Source organism: Antennarius striatus, chromosome 8, assembly GCF_040054535.1.
Source record: "Antennarius striatus isolate MH-2024 chromosome 8, ASM4005453v1, whole genome shotgun sequence".
Lineage (NCBI taxonomy): Eukaryota > Metazoa > Chordata > Actinopteri > Lophiiformes > Antennariidae > Antennarius > Antennarius striatus.
In genome coordinates this window covers 13,281,290-13,305,561 of record NC_090783.1, presented here as the reverse complement: position 1 = coordinate 13,305,561, position 24,272 = coordinate 13,281,290, and the positions used below count along the sequence as shown (strand labels likewise).

The 24,272-nt window shown below is 43.6% G+C and overlaps 1 protein-coding gene across 6 annotated transcripts in view; it reads left to right on the top strand.

Annotated features, from left to right (window-relative positions):
• The window catches only part of LOC137600376 (VPS10 domain-containing receptor SorCS1-like), a 278,303-nt gene that overhangs the window by 232,227 nt on the left and 21,804 nt on the right, over nt 1-24,272 (top strand). For all 6 annotated transcript variants that reach the window (XR_011036931.1, XM_068321971.1, XM_068321970.1 and 3 more), the window contains one exon: nt 3,497-3,631. Coding sequence is in view for 5 of the 6 variants with exons in the window: in XM_068321971.1 (XP_068178072.1) it covers nt 3,497-3,631 (135 nt within the window). In the remaining variant the exon portion in view is untranslated. The remainder of the gene's footprint in view (nt 1-3,496; nt 3,632-24,272) is intronic.

The following is a 24,272-nucleotide window of genomic DNA, read 5'->3' as shown; positions in this document are numbered from 1 at the left end:
CGGAATCTCGTTCTTTCGGTCACGACTCACAGCTCATGACCATAGGTGAGGGCAGGAACATAGATCGACCGGTAAATCGAGAGCTTTGCCTTTCGGCTCAGCTCCTTCTTCACCAAGACAGACCGATACAGAGTCCGCATCACTGCAGACGCTGCACCGATCCGCCTGTCGATCTCCCGTTCCATCGTACCCTCACTCGTGAACGATACCCCAAGATACTTGAACTCCACTTGGGGCAGGATGTCATCCCCAACCCGGAGAGGGCCCTCCACCCTCTCCCGACTGAGGACCATGGTCTCAGATTTGGAGGTGCTGATTCTCATCCCAACCGCTTCATACTCGGCTGTGAACCGCTCTAGTGAGAGTTGGAGATCATGGCTTGATGAAGCCAACAGTACCACGTCATCTGCAAAAAGCAGGGATGCAATACTGAGGCCACCAGACCAGACACCCTCAATGCCTTGGCTGCACCTAGAAATTCTGTCCATAAAGGTTATGAACAGAATCGGTGACAAAGGGCAGCCTTGGCGGAGTCCAACCCTCACTGGAAACAAATCCGATTTACTGCCGGCAATGCGGACCAAACTCTGACATCGGTCGTACAGGGACCGAACAGCCCTTATCAAGGGGTTCGGTACCCCATACTCCCGAAGTACCCCCCACAGAACCCCCCGAAGAACACGGTCGAACGGCTTTCCCAAGTCCACAAAACACATGTAGACTGGTTGGGCGAACTCCCTTGCCCCCTCAAGGACCCTGCGGAGGCTGTAGAGCTGGTCCACTGTTCCACGGCCAGGATGAAAACCACACTGCTCCTCCTGAATCAGAGATTCAACTTCCCAACGGACCCTCCTCTCCAGAACCCCTGAATAGACCTTGCCAGGGAGGCTGAGGAGTGTGATCCCCCTGTAGTTGGAACACACCCTCCGGGCCCCCTTTTTAAAAAGGAGGACCACCACCCCAGTCTGCCAATCCAGAGGCACTGTCCCCGAAGTCCACGCGATGTTGCAGAGGCGTGTCAACCAGGACAGCCCCACAACATCCAGAGCCGTTAGGGACTCTGGGCGGATCTCATCCACCCCCGGGGCCCTGCCACAGAGGAACTTTTTAATCACCACGGTGACCTCAACCCCAGAGACAGGAGAGCCCGTCTCAGAGAACCAAGACTCTGCTTCCTCACGGTAAGGCGTGTCGCTGGAATTGAGGAGGTCTTCGAAGTATTCTCCCCACCGAGTCACGTCCCGAGTTGAGGTGAGCAGCGCCAATACCCACTATACACAATGTTAATGCTGCACTGCTTCCCCCTCCTAAGACGTCTGATGGTGGACTAGAATTTCCTCGAGGCCGTCTGGAAGTCGTCCTCCAATGCCTCACCGAACTCCTCCCATGCCCGAGTTTTTTCCTCAGCAACCACCGAAGCTGCATTCCGCTTGGCCAGCCAGTACCCATCAGCTTCCTCAGGAATCCCACAGGCCGAAAAGGCCCAATAGGACTCCTTCTTCAGTTTGACAGAATCCCTTACCGCCGATGTCCACCAACGGGTTCTGGGGTTGCCGCCACCTTAAGGCCACAGCTACAGTCGGCCGCCTCGACAATGGAGGGGCAGAACATGGACCACTCAGACTCAATGTCCCCCGCCTCCTCCGGGACGTGGGTGAAGTTCTGACAGGGGATTCCGCCAGGCATTCCCAGCAGACCCTCACAATACGTTTGGGTCTACCAGGTCGGACCGGCATCTTACCCGACCATCAGAGCCAACACACCACCAGGTGGTGATCGGTTGACAGCTATCCCCCTCTTTTCACCTGAGTTTCCAAGACACATGGCCGCAAGTCTGATGACATGACCACAAAGTCGATCATCGAACTGTGGCCTAGTATGTCCTGGTGCCACGTGCACATATGGACACCCTTATGTCTGAACATGGTGTTCATTATGGACAGTCTGTGACGAGCACAGAAGTCCAATAACAGAACACCACTCGGGTTCTGATCGGGGGGGGGGGCATTCCTCCCAATCACGCCCTTCCAGGTCTCACTGTCATTGCCCACGTGAGCATTGAAGTCCCACCAGCAGAACGATGGAGTCCACAGTGGGAGCGCTCTCCAGCACCCCTTCCAAGGACTCCAAAAAGGGTGGGTACCACGAACTGCTGTTTGGTGCTAAGCACAAACAACAGTCAGGACCTGTCCTCCCACCCAAAGGCGGAGGGAGGCTACCCTCTCGTTCACCGGGGTGAACCCCAATGTACAGGTGCCAAGCCGGGGTGCCATAAGTATACCCACACCTACTTGGCGTCTCTCACCATGGGCAACTCCAGAGTGGAAGAGAGTCCAACCCTTCTCGAGAGGACTGGTACCAGAGCCCAAGCTGTGTGTGGAGGTGAGCCCGACTATATCTAGTCAGAACTTCTCAACTTCACACACCAGCTCGGGCTACTTCCCTGCTAGAGAGGTGACATTCCACGTCCCAAGAGCCAGGTTCTGTAGCCGGGAATCGGATCGCAAAGGTCCCCACCTTCGGCCACCGCCCAGCTCACAATGCACCTTACCCCCATGGCCCCTCCCACAGGTGGTGAGCCCATGGGAAGGGGGACCCACGTTGTCCTTTCGGGCTCCACCTGACCGGGCCCCATGGGTGCAGGCCCGACCACCAGGCGCTCGCCTTCGAGCCCCACCTCCAGGCCTGGCTCCAGAGGGGGGCCCCGCTGACCCGCGTCTGGACAAGGGAAAACATGGTCCATTGTTTGTGTTAATCATTAAGGGTCTCTGAGCCGTCCTTTGTCTGGTCCCTCACCTAGGACCTGTTTGTCATGGGTGACCCTCCCAGGGGCAGAAAGCCCCAGACGGCTTAGCTCCCAGAATCATTGAGACACACAATCAACTCCACCACGATAAGGTGACGACTGAAGGAGGGGAGAAGTAATCATGCAATAATTAATTCATATTCTTGAAGACAAGGTTGTATTACATTTTCTTCAGACACTTATCCAAATCACGGGTCACAGGTTAAATGGAGCCTATTCTAGCTGATATGGGGAGATAGGCAGGTTACACATTGGGTATTCCCTACAAGGTGTCAGCTTATCACAGGGTGACACAGTCAAAATCCACTCACACACATTCACATCTATGGTCAATTTAGTTTACATGATTTTCGAGGTGGGAGAAAGTGCAGAAGACTTACTTAGACACAAGAAGAAAATCCAAATTCTTCACAGAAAGGGCAAGGTGTAATCAAAACCAGAACCTTCTTGTTGTAAGAGCACTACCCACTTTGCAACCATGCTTGCCAATACAGTACTTGTACAAATATATTATATCTGAACTTAACAAAATGTTTAAAAGGAAGTAACTCAAACAACAATGCAGAGACATGAATCTTGATAGGTTGTTATACAAAGTGCTGCAACAACATTGTCAGTCATTTTCCTGTAGACATACTTACACATACCGTGACCATTTTTTGAACTATTTTATGTCTGGTTCCCTATCAGGCCACAGGTGTGGGAGAACATCAGATATTGGTTACTGTACTACCAGGGTTACCCACTGCAGCAGAGGTTTTCCTTCTCCCAGACAAACAGTTAACTGAGGCCAGACCTGTGAAGATCTTTGCTCAATTAGATCAGGTGAGACCAACATTGTTGAAATCCATTTCTATGTCATCAGTAGTCTTGCTTTTCTGACAATGGTTGTGAAGGTGAAGGTGAATTTTATTTGATCTTTTTTTTTTTTTTTAATTTAACCATATTAACATACAAAAGTATAATGCACTGTTTTTGTGTTATGTGAGTCTTTGGGGTTTGTTTCTTTATCAGGAGACAATTCAGCAGTGTTCTCGTTTGCGTGTATCCTTGCGTCTTTGATGCACATTTTTTGACAGGAATGCACAATTGTCAGGCAGTGTGCATTTCGTAGAAAGACACAAGCTTTAAATCCACTTCCATTCAACAAAAATATTCACCATTTCTCCATTTGTACACTTAAATTTTGATCACGGAAATCACCATTATGTTTTGATCTAGTCTCCTGCACGGGTTTTTGATCACGAGACTGACCTGCTTGATTCTGCCTTATTAAAATTGACCAAACGGCAATACAATGTCTGCTTAAAATAAAAACTCAGGAACAACAGAAGAATGGTTGACAGCCAAAACGGGAATTCTTTAATTTCATTTTCAGCACATCACAGCAGATCAGTCAGGAAACAATCGCCAAACTCATCTCCAATGACCCTTTTATACCTCACAGGTCCACATGTGTGTGTGTGTGTGTGTGTGTGTGTCTTTGGAAAACAGGCTTTCCAAGGCGAACACCAAAACCTTCGTCACCAACCAAAACTGACCATCTGTTTCCTCCTGATTTGAATAACAATTTTATAACCATACATTATTCGCCACAACACATGCTGCAGAGAGAGCTAGGAGTTACTTAGACCCTCCTGAGCAAGCATAAGCTGTAACCTACGCTTGTAGATTCCTGTTGGGTTTCTCTCTCTGTTAAAGCACTTTGAAATGTCAGTTGATGTAATTAAGCGCTATACAAATAAAGGTTGATTGATTAATTGATTGTCACCATGCCTCCGAAAAAGATGCAAACGTTGAAGAAAAAGCAAGTGGCAATGAGTGTGTTCTTGTACAAACAAACAAACAAACAAACAAACAAAGAAAAAAGTTAAGTTAGAGACAGACATTACGGACAGATATTGGTAAAATCTGTGTGGACAAGGCTCTCTCAGCTTGGTGCAGTGTCCACAGGAGAATATATGAATTAAAAGCAAAGAAAACTATTGAGCAAAAGTGGGAAAAAAACAAACAAACAAATAAATTACATCTTTCTTTATTTCTAAAACTGTTTTCTTTGAATGACTACCAGGCTTTAACATTTTGATAAAACCAATATATAATTTTATTCTTTTTTTTTCTTTAAACAGTTATGATGTTTTTAATAAAAACATAAAATTAATAGTTTGTTTAGTTTTTATATTGTACTATTGGCAAAACTCAATCCTTGCATACGCTTCTACAGTATATTCTGTTATTACTTTTAGGATGCATAAATGTCATGTTGGGATTCACATTTTTTTCTTGACGTGCATCCCAGGGATGCACTACTTTCTTGAGGTAAAATGAGGTCTGATTCAGTAATTATTTTCCACAGTATCACCTGAAATTTGACTTCCATCTTCATCCAGCAGATTTCTGTATTGATTTACTGTAGCATGTCCAGCTCTTCCTTCAAGTCTATTTGTAAAACATGCCTGAGGAATCGTGCAATAGACTCATCAATAAAACTCACAAGTATCAAGTTATCAGCGGATTGACGTTTGAAGTCCCTCGAATCATCTCCTATAGGGTGTTCAGTTAGGCACCTTTTAAAAGTCGAGAAAGTCAGACAATAAATTGCTGCAGCTGATTAATCAGTCGATCAACCTTTAATTGTAAAATGCTTAATGATATCAGCAGAAATGTCGAAGTGCTTTAACAGAGAAAAACCCAACAGGACGCTCCAGAGAAAGTATAAGTGACAGCGGCGGTGAAAAGCTCCCTCACTGAAGAAGAAACACCGGGCAGGACCCAGACTCTGGATGGCGGACATCCACTTAGACTGGTTCAGTGGGAAGGGAAAAACAATGGGGATAGAGACAGGGCAAGGAAAACAGAGAGAGACACAGAGAGAGTGGCAGATAGGCCAGATAGAATTGCAGTTACAGTCATGCTGTATTTGGGGCAGGATTTTCAGGCCTTTGGATTTCCTGTCTTTTATACTTGTTCCCCACCGTCGAGCAGAAGCAATTAGACAGCGGCAGTATTTTGCAAACATGTGAAGAGTCAATGCAGTATTAGCAAGAAAAGCAAATAAAGAGAAATAACAGAAGCTCTGAAGATAATTAGTGTTTCCCTTCAATGGGACAGTCTACTCTTTAATAAGAGAGGCTGGGAGATAATTTCAGAGTAAAGGAACCAGATATATAAAGCTTCTGCCTCCTGTTCTACTCTTGAAGACCTCACGGGTTACCAAAAACGCTGCATCTCCATAGCGAAGAGCACTGGGAGGGTGATATAGTTCAATGAGATGAGATCTTCGATGTAAGACAGAGCCTCGCAGTGAAGAGCTTTATATGTCATCCTGGAGATTTTAAATTTTATTCTAGATTTTATCAGAAGCCAAAGTAAGGATGGCAGGACAGGAGAGATGTGCTCTCTCCTCCAAGTTCGAGTCAGTAAGCGGGCAGCTGCATTCTTAACTAGTTGTAAAATCTTAATGGAGGAGCTTGAACAGTCCTATAATAAGGGATTGCAGTAAGATAGTCTAGAGTAACAAAGGCATGTTTTTTTTCTGCATATTTAAAGGATAAGACATTTCTAATTTTAGTAATGTTTTGTAAATTAAATAAGGCTGTCCGAGACACAGAATTAATATGGGAGTTAAAGGACAAATCTTAATTAAAAATCACTTCCAAGTTCCTGACATCACTTCTAGATGATAAAGCAATGTTATCTAAGTGAACTGCAGTATTAGAAAAAATATCCCTGAGGTGCTCAGGACCAATAACAATAGCTTCAGTTTTGTTAGTGTTTAGCATTAACACTAGAACTCCCAAGGCAGTCATTTTGACTGCTTTCAAAATTTGCTATGTCATAACAAATAAATAAATTGGAATAGGTAAAAACACATCAGGGCACTAAATTAAAACTATGATTGTTCATCCATCCATCCAGTTTCAGCCGCTGTATCCACTGTAGCGGGTCACGGGAAGCTGGAGCCTATCCCAGCTGGCATACAGTGTGAGGCAGGGGACACTCCGGGCACGACACCAGAGCACCGCGGACTATGATTTTTTCTATTTATTTAATTGACACAACATAGCTTCTCTGCAATTAAACATCCAAATTCAAACTCCATCCATCCATCCATCCATCCATCCATCCATCTTCAACCGCTTGTCAGGGGCAGGGTCATGGGGTTAACAGTCTCAAGAGGGATGCCCATACTTCCCTCTTCCCAGACACCTCCTCCAGCTCCTCCGGCAGGATCCTTAGACGTTCCCAGGCCAGCCGAGAGACATGGTCCCTCCAGTGTTTCCTAGGTCCTCCCCGAGGTCTCCTCCCAGCATGACATGACTGGAACACCTCCCCAGGGAGGCGTCCAGGTGGCATCCGGAAGAAATACCTGAGGCAACTCAGCTGGCTCAGCTCGAGGCGGAGGAGCAGTGGCTCTACTCCAAGCTCCTCCCTGGTGACTGAGCTCCTCACCCTGGGGTGCGCCTAGCCACTCATTTCAGCCGCTTGTATCCGGGATCTTGTCATTTCGGTCATGACCTAAAGCTCATGACCATAGGTGAGAGTAGGAACGTAGATTAATTGAGAGCTTTGTCTTGTGACTCAGCTCATCGTGGTGGGGGAGTTTGAGTGCCTGAATGATCCCAGGAGCTATGCTGTCAGGGGCTTTATGTACCTGCTAGGGTCTACTTTGGCAAACAGGTCCTGGGTGACAGGCCAGGCTAAGAGCAGTAATAAAACCCCTGTGGCAAGTAAAACATTAAGAACCGTGACCCCTAAGGCAAGTGAAACATCAAGAAGCGTGACGTCCGGGCCTGGCCCTGGAACCAGGCCCTGGCAGAGGCCCATGGGCCCAACCCCTGGTGGACTCGCCAACCGGCGAGGAAACCGTAGGGGATGGGTGCAGTGTGGATTGGGCATGGGTCCCAATGACCCAATCCCCAAACAAAGAGTCTAGCTCTAGGAACATGAAAGTCACCAATTTCAAACTTTGAAATAAAAACTGATGTAACTCTGTGAAATAATAACAAATGTATTCTGCTTCAAAATAGGTTGGTGTCATCGAACTTAACAATCAAATTATATACTATTATGAGCATTCCAAAATGCTGTGATGGCCAGCTGGAGACACTGCTATTACAATGCAGTGTAACAGCAGTGCTTACGGCTCCCAATCGTACACAGTCAACACAGGTAACCTGTATCTTCCATCTACAGTTCCCACTACCTTGTGGCATTTGACACAATTATCCTTTACTTATTTTTCTTACACATTCATTTTGCTTTAATGTGTTCTGAGGAAAGTTCCTTTGCGAGTTGCAATATGAGGTTCCTCTGTGACATCATCTTATTAGTGCATTCTTGAACGGGATCGAAGCAAGGTCAAGAATATTATGAAATACTCCAATCGCCATCTTCTTTTAGCAGCTTTCACTGATTATTTCCTTGCCATTTGATGAAGCACATATACTCCAACCATTGTTCTGTTGTAGTACGTAACAGTCTCCAGTTTAGCCTCGTGGGCACTTGTGATGTTGACAGCTGTGTGGATTGTAATTAGAATGGAGAGATTTTTCCTCGGTTAGCATTGATAGACTGTTAGGGTTGCACTGTCAAATTTCAAATTTCAGCGCCTCTTTATTGTGCAGGGCCCTTTCCTCTACAGATGGAGGATGCTCTTGTCTACTCTGATCCAAACAGGCTAGTTTTCTGGGCCTTTATTACCTTGGAAAGTTCAAGAGAAGTAAAGAAGTTATAAGTGGTGATATTTCCCCCTCTCAACACAATGCCTGTGTTGGGGGGGAAGGGGTATATCATTGTTTGTGAGCAATAAGCAAAATGACTTAGCATTGTAACAGAAGTGTCTCCAACTGACTGACAGCAATCACAGCATATTGTATTGTTGAAAATACAAGCAAACCTTGGTTTTCAAACACTTTAGACATCAAACAAATCAGAATTCTATCAAAAATTTTGGAATATTTTTGTCTTAGAAGTTCAACAAAATTTGGAAGTCGAATGTCAAAAAGCACTCCTTTTTGGGATGACCATGGCTCAGTGGTATTGCGGGTCGTCCAATGATTTAAGATCAGCGGTTCGATTCCCACTCCCGCCAAGTTATTTGTCGTTGTGTCCTTGAGCACGACACTTTACCCTCCTTACCTCCAGTGTGTGAATGTGTGTGATGGTTCCGGTGGTGGTCGGAGGGGCCGTAGGCGCAGATTGGCAGCCACGCCTCCGTCAGTATGCCCCAGGTCAGCTGTGGCTACATACGCAGTCTAACATCGCCAAGTATGAATGAGGAGTGAATGAATAATGGATCCAATGTAAAGCATCGTTAAGTGTCCAGAAAAGCACGATATAAATCTAATCCATTATTATTGTTATTTTTATTATTATTATTATTTTTAGTATTTGGAAAAGGATACATGTATATCTGTTTCAATTTCACAAATGATTTGTTCTCTTTTCAAAGTTCTAGTTTGAATGTGTAATTTCTTCAATTAAACATATAAAACTATCAGTTTTCGTTGAGTGTCCTGATGTGTTTTTACTAGGGTTGAGCTGGATACTCGTTTCATACGAGTATCCGGTACGGATAACACATTTTTGACGAATACAAGTACGATACGAATAAAACCCGTTAATACTCATGATCGGACTGAAGGAAAATCGTCCTGTTTTCACGCTCTGTGATTGGCCAGTCACACATACTTCCCGCCCCTCCCTACAGACTGCAGTTAGAGCCGAGTTTGTCCCTGTCCCACTCTCTGGCACAAACCGACAATTACTGATCTCTCTGTTGGTGGCTTCACTGTTCTTCACGTCTTTCTTAGGTTTTCTTCAGCTTGCCTCTATTTCGGTGTTTGGTTACCTGGTTAACTTTCTTGTTGTTTTTTTGTGGCACGTACGGGTGCTTTTAACCACCGCCTCCACTCTTCTTTTTTTTACCTGTTTGTTCTAAACTCTGTTCAAATTAATAATTTCTATACTTGATAAATATTTTAACTAAGACATAGCGTGCGTACACACACACACACACACACACACACACACACACACACACACACACACACACACACACACACACACACACACTCACTGCAATCAACATTGTTTAACTTCATGTGAAAAAAATGGCAAGAACATTAGGTTATATAACATTAAATATATAATTGGAAAAAAAAACAGATTATAAAAAAAAACTGAAAAAGAAGAAGAAAAATTAAAAGTTATATTAAGTATGACAATTCTTGTTCATGCATACTTCATAGTTGATATTTTCCTATTGCGTGCACTTCATTAATGCATTTTGTGTTTACTCATTCTATATATAGTTCCTTTACTATTGTGATCAAAAATGTTGAATCTCAATTCTGAGGCTCTTCGGTAAATAGTCATTCATAGACTTAAGAATATTCAAGTTCTGACTCCATAAAAAATTCCATAAAAAAACTTGTTCTGTAAATAGTTATCTTACTTTTGTGATCAAAAACATTTATTTGAATCTCAATTTCGAGGCTGTTCTGTGAATAGTTTTAGAATAAACAATAAATATAGCAACTTCCGCGGTGCACTGGCGTCGTGCCCGGAGTGTCCCCCGCCTCATGCCCTATGCCGCCGGGATAGGCTCCGGCTCCCCGTCACCCGCTGTGGCGGATACAGCGGTGGTAATCTGCAAATGACTGACTGACTATAGCAACTTGTGATCAATCCATATCAAGTTTAGACTTAAAATAATGCAGTGATTTAAGCCCCACCCATTTCCGGTCAAACCACACCCACTTCTGGTATAAGCCCCGCCCGTTCTTAGTACAGATACGGATACAGATAATCTAGTTGGTTGAAAAGATACAGATAGCGGTGTACTCACTCATCCCCAGTTTTTACATATTCTACCAATTTATTTTTGGATATTTTAATGATAAACCAAATTATATGCAGTCAAAATGACTGCCCTTGGCAGTTCTAGTAGTTGCAGAATTCTGGGACTCTCAATCTGAGGATTTATTATTTACCTGAGCAAATTGAAATTGGTCAGATACATATGACCTGAACTAGATTGCTGCTGAGTTTTTAATGCCCACATCATCTAAACTCCTGAGAACAATATTATGAACAACAGTGTTGAACACTGAATGTAGCCGCAAGAGGACACAAGCCAGTGTCTTATTGTGCCGGTCTCAACCCCGGATAAATTCAAAGGGTTGCATCAGTAAGGGCATCCCGCTTAAAAACTTTTGCCAAATCAAACATGCAAATCAAACCTATGAGTATTTGCTTTGAGGATTTTGACAGAGAAGTACAGATCAGTATTTGCTTTGAGGATGTTGATAGACAAGTGCCACAACCAACCACCGAAACAACCACGGAACCAACCCGCGGCGCCACACAGCCCACTAGCCAGCTACCCACACCAGGCCGGGCATCCCGGCACTGCAGCACATGCCCACCAAGCACCTTCCCCTGGTGACCACCAGTCGACAGCCAGAAGCCAGTCCATCCCTGCCGAACTGAGGTACTTTGCAGAGCTAACCATCGGTTCACTAGCCAAACCAAAGGCCAAGCGTAGCCCAACGAAACAGCCCCATGAGCCGAGTGAAGACGGTGGACCACCAACAGAGCCCAACCTCAAGCCAGCTGCACCAGCCGGTAGCATGCCAACCCCAGGAGCATCCAGCCGACCACCCACTGCAAACGGCAACACGGAGACTGAACCCACAGCCCGCCTGGTACCCCCACTGCATCTGGATAGCCAACAAATTGGGCGCGGGGTGAGTCGCCAAGCCCACACCCGGAGTGTCAGTGGCGGCGAGATCCGGGCTGCACGCAGGATCTTATACCCGCCCCCGGACAAATTGGTGGGCCGCATCGTCCCCTCTGTCCACCCCCCACCCCTGCCCCCACCCTGAAAGGGAACACCCAGCCCCACAGCCGACCCCCAGGGAGCCGAGGGCCCCCAGCACCCACCAGGGAGGGAGAGGGATGACAAGGGGTGGCCACAAAGGAGAGGAGAGATGGGGAGGAAGCGGAGCAGAGAAGGGAGCAACAGGAGGCCCAACCTATCCCACACCCCAAAGGCCAACCTAGAGTGCCCCAGAGGAGACAGGCACAGCCAGCCCCAGAGACCACAGAAACTCAGCACCCTCAGGGTCTGAATGGTGAGACAACAGATACAATAGCAGTCTGGGTTAGGTGCCAGAGCCAGGCAGGCCCCGGAGATCCAGACAGCAGACCCAGGCATAAGATGGAGAGGGATCCCCTAGTGCATGCACACAGCCATGGTGTCCCAGATCCATCATTCAACTATAAGGTAGCAGAACAGACATTACTTAGTCATCAGATCATGAGTACAGACAGGAAAATATGTTTTGGGAAAATATCAGATGTATAAGAGTGGAGGCATATGCTGACAGACAAGATAAAGCTATAGATTTATATTTAAAGATCTAATAAATGGAGAGCATTTTTATGTCTTCTTTCCCTTTCGGCTTTTCCCTTCAGGGGTCACCACAGCGAATCAATTGCCTCCATCTAACCCTGTCCTTTGCATCCTCTTCTATCACACCAACTACCTTCATATCCTCCCTCATTACATCTATAAACCTTCTCTTTAGTCTTCCTCTAAGCCTTCTGCCTGGCAGTTCAAAACGCAGCCTCCTTCTACCAATATATTCATTATCTCTCCTGTGGACATGTCCAAACCATCTCAGTCTGGCCTCTCTGACTTTATCTCCAAAACCTCTAACATGTGCTGTCCCTATGATGTACTCATTCCTGATCCTATCCTTCCTGGTCACTCCCAAAGAGAACGTCAGCATCTTCATCTCTGCTACCTCCAGCTCTGTCTCCTGTCTTTTCCTCAGTGACACTGTCTCTTGACCAAACAACATCGCTGGTCTCACCCTACTTTTGTACACCTTTCCTTTCATTTTAGCTGAAACTCTTCTATCACACATCACACCTGACATTTACTCCACCCATTCCATCCTGCCTGTACACACTTCTTCACCTCTTTTCCACAGTCTCCATTGTTCTAGACTGTTGACCCTAAGTACTTATAATCCTCCACCTTATTGATCTCTTCTCCCTGTAACCTCATTCTTCCACTTGGGTCCCTCTCATTCACACACATGTACTCTGTCTTACTGCGGCTAACCTTCATTCCTCTCCACCTCTCCAGCTTCTCCTCCACCTCTCCCCTGCTCTCACTGCAGATCACAATGTCATCTGCAAACATCATAGTCCATGGAGATTCCTGTCTAACCTCATCTGTCAGCCTGCCCATCACCATAAAAAACAAGAAGGGGCTCAGAGCTGATCCCTGATGCAGTCCCACCTCCAGCTTGAACTCCTCTGTCACACCTACAGTACACCTCACCACTGTCTTACAGTCCTCATACATGTCCTGCACCGCTCTAACATACTTCTCTGCCACTCCAGACTTTTTCATACAATACCACAGTTCCTCTCTGGGCACCCTGTTAATAAGCTTTCTCCAGATCTACAAAAACACAATGCAGCTCTGTCTGGCCTTCTCTGTACTTGTCTCTCAACATCCTCAAAGCAAATACTGCATCTGTAGTACTCTTTTTTGGCATGAAACCATACTGCTGCTCACAAATGTTCACTTCTGCCCTTAGTCTAGCTTCTACTACTCTTTCCTATAACTTCATTGTATGGCTCATCAGATTTATTCCTCTGTAGTTGCCACAACTCTGCATGTCTCCCTTCTTCTTAAAAAGGGGCACCAGCACACTTCTCCTCCATTCCTCAGGCATCTTCTCACTATCTAAGATCCTGTTGAACAACATAGTCAGAAACTCTACTGCCACCTCTCCTATACACTTCCAAACGTTTACAGGTATATCATCAGGACCGACTGCCTTTCCACTCTTCATCCTTTTCAGTGCCCTCCTCATTTCATCCTGACTAATCTTTTCTACATCCTGGTCCACAACAGTAACCACTTTTATGTAAATAATGCCAATTGTTTGCCTGACTTACTGTTATGTTCAAAATCGTTATATCTCACTTGTTGTAAAAATTCTGTTTTCTTTGACAGGATATTGTCAAGGTTTAGTTTTGCATGTTGTAATTCAGAACATAATTTTTCATTTGGATTTATTGCATAATCCTCGGTTAGACTCGGTTGAGTTTTTCTTTGATTTCTGTTTGCATTTGGTGTTCTTGTTTAGTTTTTTTGTTTTTTTGTAAGCTGAGTATGATATTATTTTACCCCTGATTTCAACCTTCCCAGTGTCCAAAGTAAGGAAAGAGAGATATGAGGAAATTCATTATATTTTAAAAATTCTGCTAATTCTTACCTTATTATTTTATCCAATGCTGGATATTTAGGCAGAGAAATGTTGAATTGCCAAATCTGGGGAGGTTTATGGTAATTACTTGTTTGTAGGCTGAGGGATATCAGTGCATTGTCACTAATACTAATTGGATAAATTGTAGTGGACGTTTTATGTGCGATATAATTATTTGTGAGGAAAAAGTTAATACTTGAAAACGATCGATGCACCACAGACGAGAAAGTGTATTCCTTTTTTGTTGAGTTTTTAAGTCTCCAAATGTCATCTAATCCCAAATCTTTCATATAATCCTGCAGAAATTTAACTGATTGTAGTTGTTTTGCCTGTACTATTGAAATATTGGATCGATCCACTGAGGGATTCAGAACTATGTTGAAGTCCCCTTCAATAATAGCTGTTGAGTTAGCTGATAAGTCAGCTAAATGAGAGAAGACTGTATGAAAAAAAGGCTGGATCATCATTATTGGGTGCATATTGATCACCAATTGTGTACTGTTTATCAAAGATTGTTGCCTGAATAATAATGTATCTGCCCTCAGGGTATGTAACTGTGCTGTATAAAGTGAAAGGAACTCTCTTATGGATTAGAATGGAGACTCCTCTTTGTCTGTTGTTATAAAATGAGACGATGATATTATAATTTAGATTGGTGAGACATTTTTCTTCTGATTGTAGTAAATGTGTTTCCTGTAGGAGGAAAATATCTGCTTTTAGTTTGGAGACATAGTCCAGGAATTTAATTCATTTTGTCTGTATGCAAGAGTACTACAGATGCAATATTTGCTTTAAGAATGTTGATAGAGAAGTACAGAGAAGGCTAAACGGAGCTGCATTGTGTTTTTGTAGATCTGAAGAAAGCTTGTGACAGAGTGCCCAGAGAGAAACTGTGGTATTGTATGAGGAAGTCTGGAGTGGCAGAGAAGTATGTTAGAGCAGTGCAGGACATGTATGAGGACAGTAAGACAGCGGTGAAGTGTGCTGTAGGTGTGACTGAGGAGTTCAAGGTGGAGGTGGGACTGCATCAGAGATCAGCTCTGAGCCCCTTCTTGTTTTTTATGGTGATGGACAGGCTGACAGACGAGGTTAGACACGAATCTCCATGATGTTTGCAGATGACATTGTGATCTGCAGTGAGAGCAGGGATTAGGTGGAGGAGAAGCTAGACAGGTGGATGTTTGTCCTGGAAAGGAGAGGAATGAAGGTTAGCCGCAGTAATACAAAGTACATGTGTGTGAATAAGAGGGAGCCAAGTGGAAGAATGAGGTAAAAGGGAGAAGAGATCGAGAAGGTGGAGGATTTTAAATGCTTAGGGTCAACAGTCCAGAGCAATGGAGAGTGTGGAAAAGAGGTGAAGAAGTGTGTACAGGCAGGATGGTAAGGGTGGAGAAAAGTGTCAGGTGTGATGTGTGATAGAGCTTCAGGAATGGTGTACAAAAGTGTGGTGAGACCAGCGATGTTGTTTGGTCTAGAGACAGTGTCACTGAGGAAAAGACAGGAGACAGAGCTGGAGGTAGCAGAGATGAAGATGCTGACGTTCTCTCTGGGAGTGACCAGGAAGGATAGGGTCAGGAATGAGTACATCATAGCGACATTACATGTTAGAGGTTTTGGAGATAAAGTCAGAGAGGCCAGACTGAGATGGTTTGGACATGTCCACAGGAGAGATAGTGAATATATTTGTAGAAGGATGCTGAGTTTTGAACTGCCAGGCAGGAGGCCTAGAGGAAGACCAAAGAGTAGATTTATGGATGTTGTGAAAGGGAACATGAAGGTAGTTGGTGTGAGAGAAGAGGTTGCAGAAGACATGGTTAGATGGAGGCAATCAATTTGCTGTGGCGACCCCTGAAGGAAAAGCCAAAAGGAAAATAAGAAAAGAAATGTTGAACACTGCACTCAGGTCCAAATAACTAAAATAGACAGAAGACCTACTGTATATCTGAAGCTATTAAAGTGTCATTTGTAACTCTTAGCAGTGCAGGCTCTATACTGTGATTTGTCCTAACACCTGACTGAAAGTCCTCTAATCAAATAATTCTCCAATAAGTACTCATTTAGCTCTTTGGCCACTATGTTCTCTAAAATCTTAGATAGGAATGGCAGGTTGAAGATTGTCCTATAGTTTGAGAGGAGGTTTATGACTAGGTTTGGGTTCTTAAGGAGGGGATTAAGTTGGAGAGTTTCATTGGTTGAAAACACTCCCTAATATTGCCAATTTTAATTGATTCCTTTGCCATGGTATTGACGGTTGGCAGTATGTGCTGATAAAATTCAACAATCGTAAACACAAAATTGCTCTTCTGAAACAAGGCTTCAAACTGAAAGGAAAAAATGTCTACATTAATGAGAATCTCACTAAAAAGAATGCTGATATCGCAAAAAAGCTCGACAACTGAAGAAGAATGGACTGATCGACAACACCTGGACAAACAACTGCAGGATCTTCATCAAAACAAAGGGGCTTTCTCCGGACCAGATGAAAACAATGGTGATCAGGAGTGCAGAGGAGTTGGTGAAATATGACCAATAAAGACGGTCAAGAATTGTTACTACACCAAAGATCAGTAGAGTCACTTCAATATTGGGAGCTCTACGATTTTGGACACGTCAAGTATTTCATAGAACAGTCGAAAAATCTACACCATTGATGTCAGAAACATGGACTAATGAACAAAAAAACAAACAAAACCAAAACAAACAAAAAACAACAACATGTATTTGTGATAACATGGGATAACATTAACTTGACACTTTAAAGAGCATATTGATATCTTTTGACAATATAATACCATGTGAAACTGTTCAAGTGTCTGTAACAAACTGGTTAATTCTTGTATGAACACTGTCTGCTGAAAGAGATTAATATGATCATTATATTCTTGTGGAGAACACTGGCAAGGTCAACATCTAGTTTTGACTATCCATGATGTTAACAAACCTTGTGTTCCTAGGAAGAATGTAAACATGGTTATACTCTAGGGTAAAAGGCTAATGTCTGGAAGTGGATAAGGGTATGAACATCTGTCAAAATTCAATGTATGAGCTGGTTGAAGACTTTTAATGTCTGAGTTTGTTGATTACATATTCTAATGACAGAGATGTTTTTGTTGATAATTGAGGGGACGGGAATCTTACAAGCCAATGGCTTCTATCCGTCAACCCTTTTTTTTTCTTTTCGGATGTTGCGGATGATGCTTCAACACTGATGAAAGTGAAATATGTTGTAATAACATGTCTGGAAAGAAGAAAAATGAACTGAATAAATAAATAAATAAATATGTGAGTGATCTCATCCCTAAGACTTGTAATTTTGTTTTGAAAGAACCTACATAAGTCATCGCAATCCATATATAAAGGAATGGTAGGCTCAATACTGGTGTTTTTCTTAGTCAGGCTGGCAACAGCGCTGAAAAGAAACCATGGGTTGTCTTTGTTTTCCTCTATTGATGTAGTGTAGTAAGTGTATCTACTTTTACAGAGTCTTCTTGTATGCTATAGAGCTATCTTTCCGGGTCGCATAGGCAACATCAGGTTTTGTTGATTGCCAAATTCTCTCCAGTCTGCCGGAGCATTGTTTAATCTTGTGGACAAACGGGTTAAAGGTCCAGACAACATTCCTGTTCGTAACCTGAAAGATTGTGCTGACGAGCTCACATATGTCTTCTAGACATCTTTAACATCTCCCTGAGCCACCTGCCTCAAAGCCACTACCATCATCACAGTCCCAAAGAAGTTGCCCCCATCCTGCTTCAACGACTACCACCCGGTTACACTTTCTCCCATCCTCATTAAGTGCTTCGAGCGGCTAGTAATGCACCACATTAAGTTCCCCATCCCTTCAACCTTGGACCATTTTCAGTTTACTTACCAGTTCAACCACTTGACCGCCCTACACACGACCTTCACCCACCTGGAGACCAAAGACTCATACACCAGAATGCTATCCATGAATTTCAGCTCAGCATTCAACACAATCATCCCCCAGCAGCTTATCCTTAAACTGGGCCAGCTTGGACTCAACACCTCCATATACAACTGGCTGCTGGACTTCCTGACAGAGAGACCACAGGCAGTTCGAGTCGGCAGCAACACCTCCAGCACCATCACACTGAACACGAATCACCCCAAGGATGCGTATCAAGCCCCCTCCTCTTCACTCTGCTGACCCATGACTGGACACCAACTTCCAGCTCCAACCTCTTCATAAAGTTTGCAGACGACACGACTGTGGTGGGTCTCATCAACAACAACGATGAGACATCCTACAGAAATGAAGTGAGCTGCCTGGCTATGTGATGCAATGACAACAGTCTCCCTCTGAATGTAGAGAAGATGAAGGAGATTGTTGTGGACTTCAGGAGAGCAAGCACCCAGCATGCTGCAATAACCATCCACGGTGTCATGAGAGCAGCTGAAAAGATCACTAGTGTCTCTCCCTTCCCTCACAGACATCTACTGTGTAAGACCCACCTCACCCGCAAAGGCATCAGCATTGCAGGTGATCTCACCCACCCCTCTCACAGCCTTTTCAGCCTGCTGCCATCAGGGAGGGGACTGCAGAGTCTGCGTCCCAAAACCAGCAGACTCAAAGACGGTTTCTTTCACCAGGTGGTGAGGAGGCTCAACTCCCTCCCTGCTCTGCCCCCTGCCACAGGCTTGAACTCTACCCTCACCCTGCCCTATCCATGCCCGCAGCACCTGACTACCTCTCTCTCTCCCCCCTGTAAACTCAGGAACTGCTCACACATCACTTCCCATACGGGATCAGCGAGTGTATATATTTACCGTTCCTTTGTGTTTCGTCTTTGTGCTGTACTTTCTGTTGTACTGCCAGTTGTACTGCCTATATTGTGCTGCCTACTGTACTGCCTGTTGACCGTGGGACTGAGAGGACTGCAATTTCAGCTGTGCTGTATGTAGCGCATATATGGTACATTTGACAATAAGGCTGACTTTGACTTGTGTCGCTGCCCATTCGTTTCCAGCCGTTAACGAGTTAATCTGCACGGCGCGTATGGCAGGGCGCACATGCAGGACCGTCAATGCTCTGATTGGCTGCTTAACATAAATGAACAGTGTCGTGCGGTCAGGGGAGGCAATTGAGGCACGGCCTTACCTGCCGTCATGAAAGAAAGAAATGAAAATGGAAGAAATAAATTAAATGGTTATATTTATCCAGTGATGCGTATTATTACGTTATTTTCCGTTTAATGTCACCAAGTTTACATTATTTTTACAGAAAATCGCTGAATTTTCACATTTACCGCTGAAATACGGAGAAGAGACCTGTGGTGAGGCACCAGCCAGCGGATTGAAAAGTTCAAACACATTTGCTTTATGAACTAAATTCCCATAATTTAGCTAATGTATATACGGTAATGTACAATGTTTTTTTGTCAACAACTGTGTGTGTCGTTTTTGAGTTGAGCAGTCCTGAAGCTGCTGATAAAAGGCATGAAGTGAGGCATAAAGTTCTCCGGCCTCATGGTAGGGGATGCTGGTGATCTCAGGGATTCGTCCTAGGATTCCTCTTCCTCGGCCATAGAAGAAGTGACAGGACACTACAGCCATTCATTTATTTTCTGCTCACCTTGTCTCACTATAAAAATGGACGATTACATATCTCATTTCTTTTTTGATGCTTTTGTTCAGAAGGAGCGGCACATGGACTTAATTTATAAGTAAACATAACATATAAGCAAACATGTAGGAAACAACATAACATTTTTTTAATCAAATGTGCTAATTGTTACAGTTTGTATGTGTAAATAATTCTGTTCTGAGACTGTAAAAAAACCTGTTGCTAATTAAATGGTGAATAAGCTAAACTGTAGGTTCATATTTTTGTAAATCTAATTACGATGAATTCAGTGCCTCACCAGCCATGAACCTCACCACACGTCACTCTAAGTGAACCTTATCGTATCATTGGTTGGACATCTGTCACTCACTCAGTTACCATGCGAAATGGTACATCTCCAATCTACCTTTCATTTCCAAAATCCTTGAAAAGACAGTTGCTTTCTAACTTCATTCTCACGTCTCACACAATAACCTGCATGAACAGTTCCAGTCTGGTTTCCGCCCACTCCACAGCACTGAAACTGCCCTCAATAAAATCACCAATGATCTCCTTATGGCAGCTGATTCTGGACTCCTAATCATCCTCGTCCTCCTTGACCTGAGTGCATTCTTTGATACCATCTGTCATTCCACTCTTCTTAACAGGCTATCTTCTATTGGCATCACCCACACTCTATTAGCCTGGTTTTCATTTTACCTTTGTGGCCGCACTCAGTTCATTCAATTCAAATCAATTAAATCCTCCCCCACCTTTGTCACTTCAGGCGTGACCCAGGGCTCTGTCCTGGGGCCCCTTATTTTCATCACATACTGTACCTCCTTCCCCTTGACAATATTTTACATAAATTCAACATTCATTTCCACTCTTATGCTGATGACACCCAGCTCTACCTCACCACTAAACCCTCGTCCACTCTTCCGCCCACCTCCCTTACTGATTGCATCTCTGAAATAAAAATCTGGTTCACCCTAAACTTCCTTAAATTAAACAACAATAAAACCGAGGTCCTCCTTATTGGCACCAAATCCACCATTTCCAAAACAGACAGCTTTTCTCTCATCATCGATGATTCCACCGTTTCGCCTTCTCCCCAGGTTAAGAGTCTGGGTGTCATCCTTGACAGCATATTATCTTTCCAGTCACACATCAGCAACATCACCAGGTCTGCCTACTGCCACCTGCGCAATATCAATCGTCTCCGCCCCTCCCTCACGCCCCACACTATTGTCATTCTTGTCCATAGTCTTATCACCTCTCGACTCGACTACAGCAATTCTCTGCTATTCGGGCTCCCCCATAAATCCTTTCATAAACTACAACTGGTCCAGAATTCAGTTGCCCACATCATAACCCGAACCCCCTCCATTCACCACATCACTCCTGTCCTTCAACAGCTTCACTGGCTTCCGGTCCAGTTCTGAATCAATTTTAAAATTATCTTCCTCACTTTCAAGGCTATCCATAACCTCGCCCCTCCATATCTCTCTGTCTGTATTCATGTTACCACTCCCTCCCGCTCCCTCAGATCGTCCTCCTCCTTACACCTGTCTGTCCCTTCAATCCATCTAATTACCATGGGGCACAAAGCATTCAGCCGCTCTGCTCCCTGTCTCTGGAACTCACTCCCACCCTAACTGAGAAACATTGATTCATTCCCCCACTTCCAAACACAACTGAAAACACATGTGTTTAAGACTGCTTATTCCAGCTGAAATCTATTGCTCTTTGTATTGATTTTATCTATTTTTATTTGTTGATTCTCAAATGGACTTTGTGTAATTTTGTTCGGTGTTCTTGAGTGTCAATAAAGGTGCCTTTAAATAAAATGTATTATTATTATTAGAAAACAATATGATTGGTCTAATTAATTAGAGTAGGTCTTATATTAGATATTACTTAATCCGTTTGTATTGAATTTTATTTTGTGCGCTGCATAAATTTTCTTGTGCGCTGAGAATATGCCCGCACGCAGCTTGGAGGGAACACCGCATATAACTAATAACCAATGTGTTAGAGTGGACTAATAATTTCCCTACGGGGTTATATACAGCTACAGTGTTTTCCGCATGATAAACCTATAATTTTCTCATAAACCTGCAGTGCGCCTTATAATCTGATGTGCCTTACATGTGGATTAATATTAATATTAATATTGGTTAAAAACAAGATTGCTGAAAAAAAGCCGGTGGTCTGGCCGGCAGTCATATTGCACTATGCCACCAGAGAACACCTTCACAAAGCACTGTGGCCAGACTACGCCCCCTAACAATAGTAGTCAAGGGGCGTCGCCGAAGTGCTGGCTCTCACTGACCTGCTGTCTGACTGCAGAGCAGCCTGCATAGAGCACCAGTGTCTGGCTACGATAACGTAGCAAAACATAGGGAATTTTCAACAACTCTATTAATAAAGTTTGACTGACTGACTGATCTCAGTATTTCCAAACCACTGTGGCGCCGGAAATAACCCACTTTAAACTTAATGGGTCTAAAAATTGCCACTGTCAAGTGTCAGTGCTGTAATCTGGAATTTAGTGATGGTCCATTCTATTAGTCTGTGGAAACACACAGAAAAACTGGCATGAAGGTGAATGAAAGACCCTCAAAACTGAACTTCAAGCCCTTTCTGAAATTTCAAGAGCAGTCACTGCTAGACAAAGGTGTGTGGTGTGCTGCAATTGATTTGCAAATTTAGTTGATACCTGAAACAACAAGTTACGTGTGTGTGTGTGGGGGGGGGCATTTAGGCTTGTCTATTCTGTCTGGCAGCGTCGTGCTGTGAGATTCACAGCGGTGAGACACCAACATTAAAGTCAGTTCCGAGTAAAACAGCGTCCCATTTGCCAGTAAATTAGCAGCCCGGTTAAAAAATTGTTTAGGACACACAGTGCAGCAGCAAATAGCTGCACCTCACCTCCGACTGGACTACGGATCAATCGAAACAATATTGAATTAATAAACGAATACGAACGTTGGAGCTTAAATACCTGTTTCGAACTTTAGATCAGGAAATAATCCGCCCTGTTCGAACTGAGTGTACACGTAATAAATTTAACCAGTTTTTAACATTAGGTTTTTTAAAATGCCGTATTTTGCCAGAAAGAGTGGCAAATAAGCCACTTTTCTTTCTAAGATGGCAAAGTGATTAAGTGATCAGGTTTCCTTGATGAGGCTCAGAATGGCCTCATTGACATGACAGTAGGGACCGTTCACACCTGATTAAAGGTACTCACAGTCATGAATGCTCTATCTAGTGGACGGATAGCGCAACTGCAGCCACATGTTTTCTAAATCTATTCTAATTTTTTTTTATTATATGCGCCTTATATATGAAATTAATTATAAAATAAGCAATTCGTCAAAGGTGTGCCTTATAGTCCAGTGTGCCTTATAGTTGAGAAAATACTGTAATTAACCCTTAAAGCCCGATGATCAATGCTGGCGTTATTGCTGTGCTCATGTTTACTTGACAGTAGAGATGTGAAACTGTCTTCTGGTTTTTATTTGAAGCAGATTGTACCCGGAAAACCAGAGATATGATTGTTTACATTTGATCTAAGAAAAGCGATTCAAACGGCTCCTTATCGTCAGATGGCAGACGCCATGTTTCTGTCCGTGTAGTCGCTATTGTATCGTGATCGCCATCGTGATGCATGTATTCACGTAATCTAAACATCTTTCACGATTCGTACATGCTTGTCACGTAATGCAAACACCTACCGTGATTGGTGCATCTTGTCATGTGACTACATGACGCAAATGCTTATGCGCAGTTTATGCATTTTTATGCGCAAATCATGCGCATAGTCTTATTTTGAAAAACTCCTTTGAAGAGTGGCACAAGTGACACAAACTACATAGAGTTAGGTTAGAAGCCTATGGCAACCTTTTTTGAGATCAAAATCAAATTCAATGAGGATTATTTGAGTTTTATCTCTTTATATAGCTGAAGTTGTGCTGAAGATAACCATACCAAGCATGGGTATGTTAAATCATTTTTAATGTGGTAATAGAGACAAATATCAAAATTACCAAAAAACGCCAAAATAGCTCAGGGCTTTAAGGGTTATGAAAAGATATAAAAATAAGTAAATCAATTTGATCTGAAATACCGTATTGGCCCGAATATAAGATGACCTTGATTATAAGACGACCCCCTCTTTTTCAAGACTCACGTTTGAAAAAGACTTTTTGAACACCAAATGTAATTTTTTATACAGAAAATAATTACAGTGCATCTCCGTACATTACATTCTGTGATACCATATTTCACAGCCGCTTTGCAATTGTTTGAAGACTGCCTCATTTATCACCATCATCTTGAAGTTTGCATCATAACTTCTCCTCAGCTGCCTGTTTACCTGGCTGAGCGTCGACCCACTTTTCTCCGGATTTTCGCTACGTTTCTCCATTTTCTGTTATCTCTTCTCTTATTTTCTTGTTTTCTTTCTTAGCGCTATTTTTTTATTTTTCTTCTTCGTGCTACCACTATTTTTATTTTTCTTCTTCGTGACAGGGTTTCACTTTTGCCTGGGGAGTTTAAGTTCAGCATTTGCTTTAAAGATATATGACGCCATCTAGCGTTG